This window comes from Rhinatrema bivittatum, unplaced genomic scaffold, assembly GCF_901001135.1.
Source record: "Rhinatrema bivittatum unplaced genomic scaffold, aRhiBiv1.1, whole genome shotgun sequence".
Classification (NCBI taxonomy): Eukaryota; Metazoa; Chordata; class Amphibia; order Gymnophiona; family Rhinatrematidae; genus Rhinatrema; species Rhinatrema bivittatum.
Window position 1 is genome coordinate 44,634 of NW_021821123.1, and position 15,807 is coordinate 60,440.

The 15,807-nt window shown below is 41.9% G+C and overlaps 1 protein-coding gene across 1 annotated transcript in view; it reads left to right on the top strand.

Annotated features, from left to right (window-relative positions):
* Nucleotides 1–3,482: 3,482 nt before the first annotated feature.
* LOC115082472 (tubulin delta chain-like) overlaps nt 3,483–15,807 on the top strand; it is a gene marked incomplete at its 3' end in the record, with an annotated part of 55,898 nt that continues 43,573 nt past the window's right edge. The window contains 2 exon segments of the mRNA XM_029586698.1: nt 3,483–4,051; nt 4,433–4,474. Coding sequence (XP_029442558.1) covers nt 4,451–4,474 — 24 coding nt within the window.

Consider the following 15,807-nt stretch of genomic DNA (forward strand, 5'->3'; position numbering starts at 1 on the left):
AAAAACCCAACCACCACTATGATACAGTCAACACTTGTTTTTCAGCTGGCCATGCCTGCTTTGTCTTCAAAAAGCGACAAATGCAAACAAAAATATATTTACATATATTTTACCAAAAAGCTGCTACAATCATGTAATGTCGGTCGGTTATCGCTTAGACAGTTCAAAGTGGTTCACAATCTAGCACCTTTCTATATACCATTGTAAAAAGATTTTTTTAATAACTGAAAATTTTTTTTTTTTTGCTAAATTGGTTAATTTTACTTTCAATCTTTGATCTTTATAGTTTGCACGTTGTGACTGCACTTGGTTTAGATTTAAGTTCTTTTGATTTCTACTTTTATTGCAAAAATAAATTGTTTACATTAAATGGATCTGTAAATAAAATGTCAAAAATAACTCAAATTATATATTAATAATATTTGTTGAATTATCAAAAAGATAAATGTTCTTAAAATTAGGTGAATAAAGAATCCAAACTAAAGGGCCTAATTACTAAAGTTTTGCCATTTTGTGTCTATGGAAAAAAAGCCTCTTAAACAGGCCCTACCTAAATTAGTAGCAAATGAACATTTTTTTACAATATGTTATTCTTACATGTGATCAAAAGCCCAAGCTGATATACAACAGAAAAATTTTAACAACGTGTCCCTTAAATGGACTTAATAGTAGATGGAAAGGAAAAACTATCCAATAACATATGGCGCTCCCAAGAAAAATCTCAGGAAGGCCCCAAGTATTAAGGAAAATGTCTTACTTTTTACCTAAGCCAAAAAAAGGATTGTAGTTCTCAAAAAAACTAGTCACAAATGTATTAAGTAAATCCAGCAGAAAGGATATCACCTATAGCTTGTTTGTGTTTGTTGACCTTTACTTCTAGGTATCCAAGCGTTACACTACTTCAACTGAAATTTTGCCCTTGGAACTGGTAGAGGCAACTGTCAGGCAACTAGAAATACCGGTAAATCCGTTTTTAACTCTTTTCAACCAAGGCTGAAAGTGCTATAGCAGCAATTCAATCCATCTGTTTGGGGTACGATAACTTCCACGAAAATTCACAGACCAGGTCCAAACTTGACGAAGTTGCAGTATGGACCTGGTACCTACCCCATTAAAAATGACCTCAAAGCCAACAAGAGTGAGGTCATTTTCAATAAGGTCAAAGTTGAAAAGTGCTAGAAAATCTCTGCAAAGGCCCTGGTTTTCTTTCCTCTCTTGTTTAAAATGCTCTAGAGCCTAGCAAAGCTGAAGCCACTTCTGAAGTCACTGCCACCTCCCAGAGAATGAGGCAGAGGCCAGGTGGTAAGGAAAAGTCAATGGATAGCACCTTTTGATTTTTATGTAGGGTCCAGGATAACGCCTGGTAAACTAACAAGCAAAACAAAGAAGTGGTAGTCAAGTCAGTGGTGCTTGACCCTCGGATACTGTATACAGCGTGGTTCCGTCTTCAGCTCCTTTAAAACAACAACATGGCCTCTTCCCCGGCCGGGGCCTCTTGCACGGGCGCGGCTGAGATGGAAAGAGAAAAAGGCTGAGGTTCTTCCCTCACTGCCGTGCAAGTCCCATGGCCTAGAATCCAGATTGAGCCTCAACCGCAGCTCCTGCCCCGCTCCCCGTTGCTACGTTGCACCGCCGCAGGCACCGCGCACGCAAGCTCGGGGATCGAGGCCTGCTCGGTGGGGCCCAGCCTCCCCTCTTCCTCACGCAGGTGGGCCGAGGGCTGACCAGCAACTCTCACGCCATGACAAGAAAAAATAAGTAAAAAAAAAAACTACAGAAATAGTCCGCAGGGTATTACTATTGCAGGATGTGCCTCTACCCGCCAAAAGAAACTCCCAAACCTTCCTGCGGCCCTCTTGGTTGAGGGTGGGAGGGAGTCGTCTCCATTTTCTGACAATCCCCTATAGATACGGGCAAAGAGATGTTTTCACTTATTTTTATCCTATTAAAAATGGGGGCGTCTTCTGGAACCTAAATTTCTCTGCAGGTGGTGGAGAAAATCCCCAGCAGCTGCGTGCAAAAGAAATGTTTTCGGGGGAAGGGGGGGGGGGGTATGTAAATATTTGGGCACACGAGTCACACATACTCTTACCCAACTTCACCTAGAACTCAGATCTGTTATTTGATCTTGCACTGGGGGCATTATTCAGTAACACATTAACGATCTTAATTAACACCACTGGTTTATCTGCCATTTCTGGTGCGCTGCAAAAATCCCAAACCTGCGCCCCCCTCCCCCCACAAAACGCTTGCTTGCTGTTTGGTGAGAATTTAGGAGACATCTAAAACAGATAGAGAAGATAAATGGCAAATAATTAGAGGAATTCTCTCTTTGATTGAGGGGGACCCTCATGTTTCACAAGTATGCAAGATCAAACCCCAGAGGGTGAAACATTTATGCAGTCTCCATGCCATTCAACTTCTCTACCCTTCCCCATACCACTTCATATAATCGGAAGGTGGATTTTTTTAATTTGTTTTTTTTAAAGGCAAGGTTAAGATTTTTAAAGTATTTTTTCTTCCCCAGAGATTAAAAAATGAAAGCACGTTATAGCTAGACAAAAAAATTAAACCTGAAAGATAAAAAAGCGTTCAATAAAATACTTAACGCAATTCAATCGTTTGTTTCTGTACAAAACAGCAGTGAATGTGCTTTCCTGTGCCTGATTTTCCAGGCTGATAAAGGAAAACACACGTTAGTTTTTCGTGGCTTTCCTCTCTCTCATCTCTATTTTTAAAGCGTGAAAAAAAAATTGTTAAAGAAAATACTTACTCAGTTGGGTGTTCTGGGTCATAGAAATCCCCCATCTTCATGGGCTGCTTTGGAGAGAAGAGGAGGCGGTTCTGTCCTGAGGCCCAGACACATCCAGCATGGAGAGAGGGAAGGAAAATGGGGGGTTGAAACCAGCAGGCAAAAAAAAAAAAAAAAATCCAAACAAAATTAACTCCTTACTAAACACCAAAGTGCAAGGGGGAGGGGGAAAACTGGCCAACGAGAGAAGAGATCGTTACCAGAGGCCTCTCTCCACCCCCAGAAAAACTACAACAAAATCTAACACACTCACGCACACCAACAAAATAAAAAGAAAAAAAATAGTCGAATAGCGATCTAAGTATCCAAGATTTTTCTTCTTCTTCTTCTTGACTTCACATTTTAAGAAGAGATCACGGTAATTCCCAGTGGGTGGGTGGAGAAAAAAAAAAAAAGCCCCAACAGAAATCCAAAATCCAAGGGTAGTCAGGAAGAAAATCCAGAAGCCGGGGGGGAATCTCTCTCCCTTTTCACCTGAAGCTCCTCCGGTTTCCTCCCTCCGATCGCTCTCTCTGCCGCTTGTGCCGCTGCGGTTACGCAAAGTCGGGTTTGAATTCTCTCTTCGATTTTTTTTTTCTCTCTTTTTTTTTTTTTTTTTGCGGGCCCACAGCCTGATGTTTTTTCAGCTTTTGTTTTTCCCTCTGTCTTTTTTTTTTTTTTTTTTTTTTTAACGAGAGAGAAAGAAAGAGGTTTGCAGGCGCCAAACTCATGCGATCCTTTCAAAAATAATAATCATCATGATCACGATTTGTAATCTTTTCTTCCCCAAACGTCCCGCGGCGCCTCTCGCTGCTGCTCCTCCTCCTCCTCCTTCCTCCTCCTGCTGCTGCAGACCGGACATAGGCTCTCTACTCCTTTTTTTTTTTTCTCTCGGTTGTTTTCTCTGCAATGAAATCCCACCTTTTAGCCTGGATCCGGGGGCGAAAAAACTGCTTCTTGGTTTGCTTGGGGTGGGGGGGGGGGGGGGTCGTTTTTCTAAGGATCGCGACGGCTCCAGCAGGCCGGCCCCTCTCTGTCCTTTCCCCCGACAGCCTTGATCAACTGCAGCGGATTCCTGCACCTCTTCTCTCTTTCCTCCCTCCTCCCTCCCAACTCGCAAAACACCAACGGAAACGGTAACTAATCTACTTCCTACTTGGAAACCAACTAAACAGAAGAGAGAGAGAGAGAGTGCGGCTGTGCTGCAGTGGCCTTCTCTCACTGCCGACCCCGCCGCAAAGCCAAGGCTCCTGCTGGCAGGTATTCCACCGAAAGGATCGCCGAGGAGAATAATAATAATAATAATAATAAGAGAATGAAGGTTTATATTTGTTAGTCTAGTACCCTGGTCTTAAAAAAAATAAATAAATCATCGCACTTTGATTACATTGCATGCGAGTGGACGCTCTTAACACTGACATGCTTCTCTCTGATTCAGTCACAAAAAGCTGTTTTGCATGGGAATGATGGTTATTAAGGCTAAAAAAAAATAAAAATAAAAAATCAAACATTATAGCAGTTGGAGTAATGCAGAAAGAAATCCGGTCTAGCTCTGCCTTTGGCAGTCTTACATTTCTGCTCTTTTCTTTTGTCGTCGTCCCCTCCCTTCCCCCTATCTAAAGTTTTTTTCTGTTGTGGCAGTTGGAACATGTTTGTGCCATGCAACTGACAGACTGCATGCAGGTAAGTGCAAACGAGAGAGAGAGCCCTAACTCGACGAGTGAACGTTGTGCAAGACGAACTTAACACTAAACGTGCTTCGCGGTTTTCATATTTCAGAAGCAGGCGTGCAGCCGCTTCTGGGGCACGTTTTTTTTGGGGTACTTAAATTGCAAGAAAGCTTGCGAGGAAGTGGCAGTCTCCCCGCCACCCCGGTGTGAGCTGCTGCTGCTGTCCTGACGGGATTCGAGAGAGAGCGTAGAAGGATCCTTCTTTGCGAAGAAGTGAAGGCAAAGTCAGAAGTGAAATTCGCCTTACTGGGTGGGCCTTGTTTCTAACAGAAATATGTCGACCTTGGAGAAAGATACCTTGGCCCATCTAGTCTGCCTATTTTCCTTACCAACTGCAATACTATATGTTCATAGGTGGTGTTGCCAGTGTATCTTACCTGTTTTGAGACTTATCAGCGTGCACTGGTTTGGCCAAGCCCATGTGTTCCATGTTGTGTCTATGGGAAAATTGTTTAGTATATCTGGGCTGAGTTGGTTTTTTGTCAATAAGTTTTGTTAATTACATTATACCATAAAAAATTGCCATACTGGGTCAAATCAAGGGACCATCAAGCCCAGCATCCTGTTTCCAACAGTGGCCAATCCAGGCTACAAGTACCTGGCAAGTACCCAAACACTTAGATCCCATGCTACTGATGCCTATAACAGCAGAGGTATTCCCTATGTCAGCTTGATTAATAGCAGTTAATGGACTTCTCCAAGAACTTCTCCAAACATCCTCTGACAACAAATTCCAGAGCTTAATTGTGCATTGAGTGAAAAATAATTTTCTCTGATTAGTTTTAAATGTGCTACTTGCTAATTCATGGAGTGCCCCTTCTATTATCCGAAAGAGTAAATAACTAATTCACATCTACCCATTCTAGACTTTTCATGATTTTATAGACCTCTATCATATCCCCCCTCAGCTGTCTCTTCTCCGAGCTGAACAGCCTTTAGCCTATCCTCAAAGGGGGGAGCTGTTCCATCCTATCATTTTGGTAAATGACAACAGACAAAGACCAGTTGATCCATCCAGTTTGTTTGTTTCTTTCCATTTTTTCTTCTTTTCCAAGAAATGCTCAAGGTGAATCACAAAACATGAAACACAAAAATACAATTGCATAAAATGAAACAGGACATATCTTTTGTTTTCTACCACTTTGGGTAGATGAGCATATGAATTCCCATCCAAAACCAGCACCAGCTTGTCCCTTCTACCTGTCCCTTTACATGACCTCTCAACCCTTTTTCTATCATTGCCTTCTATGTCTGTAACGATCATGTCCAAACTCTGTTACTGCTACAGTTCTGGCCTCCTCCACCACCATTTTTTGCCTTTTCAGGCTTTCATTGTTATCTTTCATTCTCAAATACTAAAACTTAATCCAGCACCTAGGTCCCCTTCCATCTCTTATTACAAAGTAGTCAGGCCGATACAGTGCAGTGCGCTCCAGTGGAGCGCACTGTTAACCCGCAATTGGACGCGCGTTTTGGACGCGCTAGCTTTACCCCTTATTCAGTAAGGGGTAATAGCGCACGCAGGAGAGCATGCGCACAGGCCACTCTCCTGTGCACGCAATTCAGTATTTTAATTTATTAAAATTAGGGCTGGTGATAAAAAGAGGCGCTAGGGACACTAGTGCATCCCTAGCGCCTCTTTTTTGACACGAGCGGCAGCTGTCAGCCGGTTTGACAGCCAATGCTCAATTTTGCCAGCGTCAGTTCTCGAGCCCGCTGACAGCCACGGGTTCGGAAACCGGACGCCGGCATAAATGAACGTCTGGTTTTCGACCCGCAAGCCTATTTCAATTTTTTTTTCTATTTTTTTAAAGTTTTTTTTTTAACTTTCGGGACCTCCGACTTAATACTGCCATATTCTTTGGATAGGCGCTAATTTCTGAAAGTAAAATGTGCGGCTTGGCTGCACATTTTACTTTCTGTATCGTGCGGGAATACCTACTAGGGCCATCAACATGCATTTGCATGTTGCGGGCGCAATTAGGTTGGGGGGGGGGGGTTGGACGCGCGTTTTGGACGCGCTAGCTTTACCCCTTATTCAGTAAGGGGTAATAGCGCGTCCAAAACGCACGTCCAACCCCCCCCCCAACCTAATTGCGCCCGCAACATGCAAATGCATGTTGATGGCCCTATTAGGTATTCCCGCACGATACAGAAAGTAAAATGTGCAGCCAAGCCGCACATTTAACTTTCAGAAATTAGCGCCTATCCAAAGAATATGGCAGTATTAAGTCGGAGGTCCCGAAAGTTAAAAAAAAAACTTAAAAAAAATAGAAAAAAAAAATTGAAATAGGCTCGCGGGTCGAAAACCAGACGTTCATTTATGCCGGCGTCCGGTTTCCGAACCCGTGGCTGTCAGCGGGCTCGAGAACTGACGCTGGCAAAATTGAGCGTTGGCTGTCAAACCGGCTGACAGCTGCCGCTCGTGTCAAAAAAGAGGCGCTAGGGATGCACTAGTGTCCCTAGCGCCTCTTTTTATCACCAGCCCTAATTTTAATAAATTAAAATACTGAATCGCGTGCACAGGAGAGTGGCCTGTGCGCGTGCTCTCCCACAATTTTACCGTATCGGCCCGTTTGTAATTAGAGAGGCTGTTGTCCAAACCATTTGGCCTCTCCATGCTCATTGATGCTCATATATTTGTAAATGATCTGGAAAAGGATGAGTGAGGTGATCAGAGTTGTTAAATCACAAGCAGGTCAAAATGGTAAAGGGGATGGAACATCTCTCCTATGAGGAAAGGCTAAAGAGGTTAGGGCTGTTAAGTTTGGAAAAAGGACGGCTGAGGGGGGATATGATAGAGGTCTACAAACTCATGAAAGGACTTGAATGGGTAAATGTGATATGGTTATTTACGCTTTCGGATAATACAAGGACTAGGGGCACTCCATGAAGTTAGCAAGTGGCACATTTAAAATAGGAGAAAATTCTTTTTCACTCAACGCACAATTAAGGTTTGGAATTCATTGACAGAGAATGTGTTTAAGGCAGTTAGAAGCGCAGTCCAGATGTATTCCATGCATTAAGAAAGGTGGAAGGAAGGCCAAACAATTGCCAGTATGATTAAAAGGTGAGATGAAAGAGGCTATTTTAGCCAAAAGATCTTCCTTCAAACATTTGAAGAAGGATCCATCTGAAAAAAATAGGAAAATACATTAGCAAGTTAAATGTAAGACATTAATAAGACAGGCTAAAAGAGAATTTGAAAAGAAGTTGGCCATAAAGGCAAAACCTCATAATAAAAACTTTAAAAAATATATCCGAAGCAGAAAGCCTGTGAGGGAGTCGGTTAGATTGTTAGATGATTAAGGAGTTAAAGGGGCACTTAGGGAAGATAAGGCCATCGTGGAAAGATTAAATGAATTCTTTGCTTTCATGTTACTGCAAGGATGTTGGGGAGATACCGGGACCAGAAACGGTTTCAAGGGTGATGATTCAGATGAACTGAACCAAATTATGGTGAACCTGGAATATGTAGTAGAGATGAGCTTCATTTTTTTCTACCAGGTCAATTTTGAAGTCGGACGCTTCGGGGTAAAGTTCGTTTTTCCTCGGTTAGTTTTTTGGAAAAACGAACAAAAACTAAACAGGGAAAAACGAAACGGGCCCAAAAAACGACGCGGGAAAACGAAGCTCAAAAAACCCCACCCCAAGCATTAAAATTTACTATAAAACATTAAATACAAACCCCCCCCCACCATCCCGATCCCTCCCCAAGACTTACTAACATCCCTGGTGGTCCAGCGGGTTCCCGCGAGTGATTTCTCCCTCCGTGCCATCGGCTTTCCGGCCTGCTTCACATCAAAATGGCGGCTACCGGTGCCATTGGTCAGCTCCTGTCACATGGTAGGAGCAATGGATGGCCGGGCCATCTTGTGCTCCTACCATGTGACAGGGACTGACCAATGGCACCGGTAGCCCCTGTGACATAGTAAGGGCAAAGGCTATCGGCGCCATTTTGATTACTGGCAATCGATGACGAGATCGCTCCCGGGGACCCCACTGGACCACCAGGGACTTTTGGCCCCCACAAGACTTGCCAAAAGTCCCTGGTGGTCCAGCGGGGGTCCGGGAGCGTTCTCCTGCACTCAGGCCATCGGCTGCCAGTAATCAAAATGGCACCGATAGCCTTTACCCTTCCTATGTCACAGGGGCTACCAGTGCCATTGATCAGCCCCTGTCACATGGTAGGAGCACAAGATGGCGCCGATGGCCATGTGTCAGGGCTGACCAATGGCACCAGTAGCCCCTGTGACGTAGGTCAAAGGCTGTCAGCGCCATTTTGATGTGAGGCAGGCCGGAAAGCCCAACGGCACAGAGGGAGAAATCCCTTGCGGGACTCCGCTGGACCACCAGGGATGTTAGTAAGTCTTGGGGAGGGATCGGAATGGTGGGGGGGGGGGGGGTTGTATTACAGTAAATTGTAATGCTTGGGGTGGTTTTTTATTTAAAAAAAATAAAATGTGCCCCTCCCTCCATACAAACCTGAAAAACTAATTTTCCTCATAGTTCGGGGAAAATCAGTTTCGGGGTTCAGGGCCCCCGACCCATGACGAATTAGGCAATTTCGTTGAAATTGCCTAATTCGTGATAAATGAACCACATCTCTAATATGTAGTAGGCCAGATCAACAAACTGAAGAATAGTAAATCGCCTGGACTGGATGGTATGCACCCCAGGGTTCTGAAAGAACTAAAAAATGAAATTTCAGACCTATTAGTCAAAATTTGTAACCTATCATTAAAAATCATCCATTCTACCTGAAGACTGGAGGGTGGCCAATGTAACCCCGATATTTAAAAAGAGCTCCAGGGGAGGACAGGAAACTACAGACAAGTGAGCCTGACTTCAGTGCCGGGAAAAATCATGGAAAATGTTACAAAGAAAAAAATCATCACAGAGCATTTAGATAGACATGGTTTAATGGGATACAGCCAGCATGGATTTACTTAAGGGAAGTCTTGCCTCACAAATCTACATTTTTATGAAGGAGTGAATAAACATGTGGACAGAGATGAACCGGTAGATGTGGTGTATTTGGATTTTCAGAAGGCATTCAACAAAGTCCCTCATGAGAGGCTTCTAAGAAAACAAGATGGTGAGTCGGACAGTGAAATGCTAAGAGAAATTAGGGAAGCTAACCAAATTGGTAGTGCAGTGATAATGGGAGATTTCAATTACCACTATAAGACGTTGTGAAATTCCAATTTTTCCTTATTCAATGTGCAATATGTAAATGTACACGACTTAGTATATATTACTTTATACAGAGGACCATCATAACACCTGCGGGCATACCAGCAATTTTCGCTTTGAGTTTTGCCGCACCAGGTCACTTTTAATCATAGGTCCAAGTCCTTTATTATTCAAATTTCTAATGTATTTCACTTTTTATAATTTTTTAGTTTTTATGTAAAATACCTTCCTTGTGCGTTATTCAAAGGTTTACCGCACTTCATGCGACTAATTCATTCAGAAGACAATGTTTTCAATGTCCAGTCAATGAAGTGCGGTAAACCTTTGAATAACGCACAAGGAAGGTATTTTACATAAAAACTAAAAAATTATAAAAAGTGAAATACATTAGAAATTTGAATAATAAAGGACTTGGACCTATGATTAAAAGTGACCTGGTGCGGCAAAACTCAAAGCGAAAATTGCTGGTTTGCCCGCAGGTGTTATGATGGGCCTCTGTATAAAGTAATATATACTAAGTCGTGTACATTTACATATTGCACATTGAATAAGGAAAAATTGGAATTTCACAACGTCTTATAGTGAGAATTGTGCTCGTTGTGTGTCGAGATTAACTGTGATCATTTTGTGTAGATTTCAGTTACCCCAATATTGACTGGGTAAATGTATCATCAGGACATGCTAGAGATATAAAATTCCTGGATGGAATAAATGACAGTTTTATGGAGCAATTGGTTCAGGAACTGACAAGAGAGGGAGCAATTTTAGATCTAATTCTCAGTGGAGCACAGGATTTGGTGAGAGAGGTAATGGTGGTAGGACCGCTTGGCAATAGTGATCATAATCTGATCAAATTTGAATTAATGACTGGAAGGGGGACAGCAAGCAAATCCATGGCTCTCGTGCTAAACTTTCAAAAGGGAAACTTTGATAAAATGAGAAAAATAGTTAGAAAAAAACTGAAAGGAGCAGCTACAAAGTTAAAAATTGTGCATGAGGCGTGGTCATTGTTAAAAAAAAATACCATCCTAGAAGCACAGTCCAGATGTATTCCACACATTAAGAACGGTGGAAGGAAGGCAAAACGATTACCGGCATGGTTAAAAGGTGAGGTGAAAGTAGCTATTTTAGCCAAAAGTTCTTCATTCAAAAATTGGAAGAATGATCCAACAGAAGAAAATAGGATAATGCATAAGCGTTGGCGAGTTAAATTTAAGACATTGATAACACAAGCTAAGAGAGAATTTGAAAAGAATTTGGCCATAGAGGCAAAAACTCACAGTAAAAACATTTTTAAATATATCCGAAGCAGAAAGCCTGTGAAGGAGTCAGTTGGACCGTTAGATGATTGAGGAGTTAAAGGGGCAGTTAGAGAAGATAAGGCCATCGCGGAAAGATTACTGTAATTACTGAAGAGGATGTTGGGGAAATACCCATACTGGAGAAGGTTTTCATGGGTAATGATTCAGATGGACTGAACAAAATCACGGTGAACCTAGAAGATGTGGCAGTCCTTATTGACAAACTGAAGAGTAGTAAATCACATGGACCGGATGGTATACACCCCATGGTTCTGAAGGAACTAAAAAATGAAATTTCAGACCTATTAGTAAAAATTTGTAACCTATCATTAAAATCATCCATTGTACCTGAGGACTGGAGGGAAATTACAGACCGGTTAGCCTGACTTCAGTGCCAGGAAAAATAGAGGAAAGTGTTCTAAATATCAAAATCACAGAATATATAGAAAGACATGGTTTAATGGAACAAAGTCAGCATGACTTTACTCACGGCAAGTCTTGCCTCACAAATCTGCTTCACTTTTTTGAATGAGTTAATAAACATGTAGATGAAGGTGAAGGTGAAGTAAAAAGTCATAGAATAGGTGGCGATGTCCTTTTGTGGATTACAAACTGGCTATGAGACAAGAAACAGAGAGTAGGATTCAATGGACAATTTTCTCAGTGGAAGGGAGTGGGTAGTGGAGTGCCTCAGGGATCTGTACTGGGACCTGTGCTTTTCAATATATTTATAAATGATCTGGAAAGAAATATGACAACTGAGGTAATTAAAGTTTGTTAGGTTTTGGGTGGACCCTTGGACACTGTGGCAGCTGACCATGCCTATGGGGGGAAGTCCCGTGAGGGGCCACAGGTCAGGCTCAGCTTTGGGACACACAACACAGAGTTATATCTTTTATTAGACAGAGTTGAGAAGCCACCAGAGGTGGCAGTAGTGAGTAGAGATGAAGCCCGGCTGGGCTTAGGGTTCCTCAGGATACTGGAACAGCGATTCCCTCTATGGCTGTGCTGTAGTGGAGGAAACTGAGATAGTGAGTACAGTGGAGCATACACAGAGTTCTGGTATGGAGCCTCATTGGTAAAGTTACTCACACAGCGGTTTCTCCCGGGAGGTGACACAGAAGCTGGAATAGAGGCAAGCCCTCGAGGAGCGAGTACCTGGTTCCAGGGAACAGCTCTGAGGAAATAAAGTTGGTAACTCACTGATGATCTAGGCAGCGGTCTCTTCCAAGCAGAAGCGATAAGTTCAGGCAGCGAGTCAGGGAACAAGGGTCCCTGAGGAGCGAGTACCGGTTCCTGGTACCGACCTGAAAGAAATGAGAGGGGTACCCCGTTAGGATAAAGACCAAAAGTTGGAGAGGCAGAGTAGCTAGGTACGAAGAGCGAATTCCATCAGTAAGGAGATCCCTTGCTAACTCGATTAGCTAGCAAAAAGTGTAGGCCTTTGTATCTGGGATGCATGATGTTATCACAGGGGGGCGTCCTGAGGGTCTCGCCAAAAAGAGAATAAGAAGCAGGGCCGCGAGGCGCCACGCCCTATGGTACCTGGACAACATGGCGGGATGCAGCGCCCAAGCTGGACTGGGGAGGCTGGAGAGGACGGCAGGCAGACGCTGCGGCAGCCAGACGTCCATCAACCGTGGGAGGAGTCGCAAAAAAGGTAAGGTGGGCGGAGTAGAGACAACGGGCAGCGACAGTCGTAACAGGCACTCCATGAAATTAGAAAGTAGCACATTTAAAACAAATCGGAGAAAATTCTTTTTCACTCAATGCACAGTTAAGCTCTGGAATTCATTGTCGGAGGATATGGTTAAGGCAGTGTAGCTGGGTTTAAAAAGGTTTTAGATAAGTTCCTGGAGAAGTCCATAAACTGCTATTAATCAATAGGGAATAGCCACTGCTTGTTGTCAGCATTAGCAGCACTGAGAACTGTTTAATGTTTGGGCACTTGCCAGGCACTTGTGACTTGGTTTGGCCACTGTTGGAGACAGGAGCTTGGGCTTGTTGGACCCTTGGTATGATCCAGTATGGCATTTATTATGTTCTTGGCATATCTTATGTTCTTATGTTCTGTTCAGCTTGGAGAAGAGACAGCTGAGGGGGGAGGGATATGATAGAGGTCTATAAATCACGAGTGGAATAGAATGGGTACATATGATTCAGTATTTATTCTTTCAAAAAATACAAAAATTAGGGAACACTCCATGAAGTTAATAAGTAGCTTATTTAAAATAAATCGGAGAAAATTATGTTTCACTCAATGCACAATTTAAGTTCTGGAATTCATTACCAGAGAATGTGGTAAAGGCAGTTAGCATAGCTGGGTTTTTAAAAGCTTTGGACAAGTTCTAAAGGAGAAGTTCATAAACTGTTATTAACCAGATAGACTTGGAGAAAGCCACTACTTATTCCTGAGTGTTACCAGCATGGGATCTATTTACTGTTTTGTATCCTGCCAGGTACTTACTTCTGACCTGGCTTGGCCACTGTTGGAAACAGGGGTACTGGGCTTGATGGATCTCGGTCAGACCCAGTATGGCAATTCTTATGTTCTTATGATGTTTAGATTTTAACCATAGTCACTCCATGTGTCTTTTTGTCATATTTTGAAACAAACCTAATACGCACGTTTTGGAACTAGCTAATTTCTGTCCTATTGTGTTCTCATTTCTTGCAAAGGTTATTAAAACAGCTGTGTTTAAAACAACTTCACTACTTTAATATTAATGCAAACTTGGGAGATTATCAGTTTTGCTTTTGTCTCTCATGTAGTATGGTAACGCTACTGATGTCCAGCATGGATATCTTTCACTGAGGCTTTGATCAGGGTACTAAGTTTATATTGGTCTTGCTGGATATTTCTGCAGCTTTTGATGCATGAAATCACAGTAATCCTACTTTCCCATTTGCATGATTTCAGAATCTCCTGAAACATGCTAAAGTGGTTTGTTCCATGTCTAACTGGCCGGCTGCAACAAATGAGGCTGGGCTCCTCATTGTCTTCCTGGTATCCTTTAACAACCGGGGTTCCTCAGGGCTCTTCATTGTCCGCTACATTGTTTAATCTTTGAGCTCAATCTGCAAACTATAGAATTTACATAGCTGATATTCAGTTCTTTATGCCTATGACCTCTACTGCATCCAGTGCTTTATCTCGGGTTTCGTCTTGTTTAACGTCAATTAAAAATTGATTTAACAAAAACTTGCATTGAACTTGGCTAAGATTGAAATGGTAGTTCTTAGTATGTTTGAGCCTCCAGATGTTCCTTGTTTTTTAAATTTTGAGGAGTTCTGTGTCCTGATCTCAGTGCCTTCTTGGACTGGAATTTATCTTTTCAACTGCATATTAAAGCTACAGTGAAAAGCTCTTTTAAGTTATGCATATTAGGGCGCATTGAACCATTTCTTGATGTTGTTAATTTTCAAACTGTCTTATAGTCTCTCATTCTAACAGATCTTGATTATTGTATTTCAATTTTATTTGGGCTACCAAAATATTTAAGAGCACTGCTAGTACTTCTAAAATCCGTGGCCTGCGTTTTAACAGGTACTCAGTGGAATGAACATATCACACCGATAATGTGCACAATATGTTGGCTGCCTGTTTCACAAAGATTAGAGTTTAAAACATTGACTTTGATTCATAAGGCTCTTACGTCAAGACGCCCTGTCATGTATTAGTAAATTATTGATACACAATCACATCATAATGTAGCCAACAAAGTTACCCAAACAATATATCCAAAAGAAAAGGGGGAACCAAAAATCATTCAAAAAATGAAGGCTAAAAATTCAATGAAACGTGATTTCAATTGTAATTTTCTTTTTAATTTTTTTAATTTTCTTTGGTTTCAGCAAGCCACACAGCGTGTTCAACTGACATTGAACCACCTGGTCTATTCAGTCATCCACCTTGTTTTTTTCTTTTGTATAGCGTGCCAAATGTGTCACTTTCAAAAACTTACATTGTAGTAGTGATGCTTTTAAAAGGAGCCTAAAAAACTCCTATGAAATTTCCGATCCTGATGGTGATCATGTTAAACAAAGCCTGACATGGCTGGTGTTTTGCTTAGCAAAAGCTTCATCAGGGTTCTATTGAAGGGGAAAATGTCATGTATAATCCAGACCAAAATGGCCTCATAAATGCTGCTATGAAAATATAATCAATAACTAATTTAAGTAAAGTTCTTATTTTATATGTAAGACATTATTAATACTCATCTGTATAGCCTTGCCATAGCGATACCTTCAATCGGACCACGAAGATCTCAACATTTTTCAAAATGACGCGGAGACCAGAAGGAAGGAGGAGAAGTCGATTTAAATGTCCTGCGTGATGAAGTTTCTCAACATCAGACGACCTAAAAGAAAACTACAGCCGCTGTTCTCTTGTGTTAATAAACAACTTGACTAAGAACTTAATGGCGATCAAGCAGACATGAAAATAATACTGAATCGCGTTACATCTAATGATCAAAAATTCACAAAAAGATGCTAAAATCATATTCAGTTTTTAGCCCCAGTGGTGAAATTGTTTGTAATTTATAAATCCAGCATTGTTCTGCTTGTAATAATTTCAAATTCAGATCACCGCCACACCACCCAACTTGGGGTTGATCGATCGCACAAAAATGTAAGTCATCAAAATTGTAAGAAAATTCATCACGAGTCACTAAAGGGGCACCCTCCTTCTGATGTATGAGTGCTGAACGATGCTCTATCATCCTAGTTTTTAACATCCGAGAAGTTTTGTCGTCATAGGCCTAGATTTATCAAAATGCAGTAAATA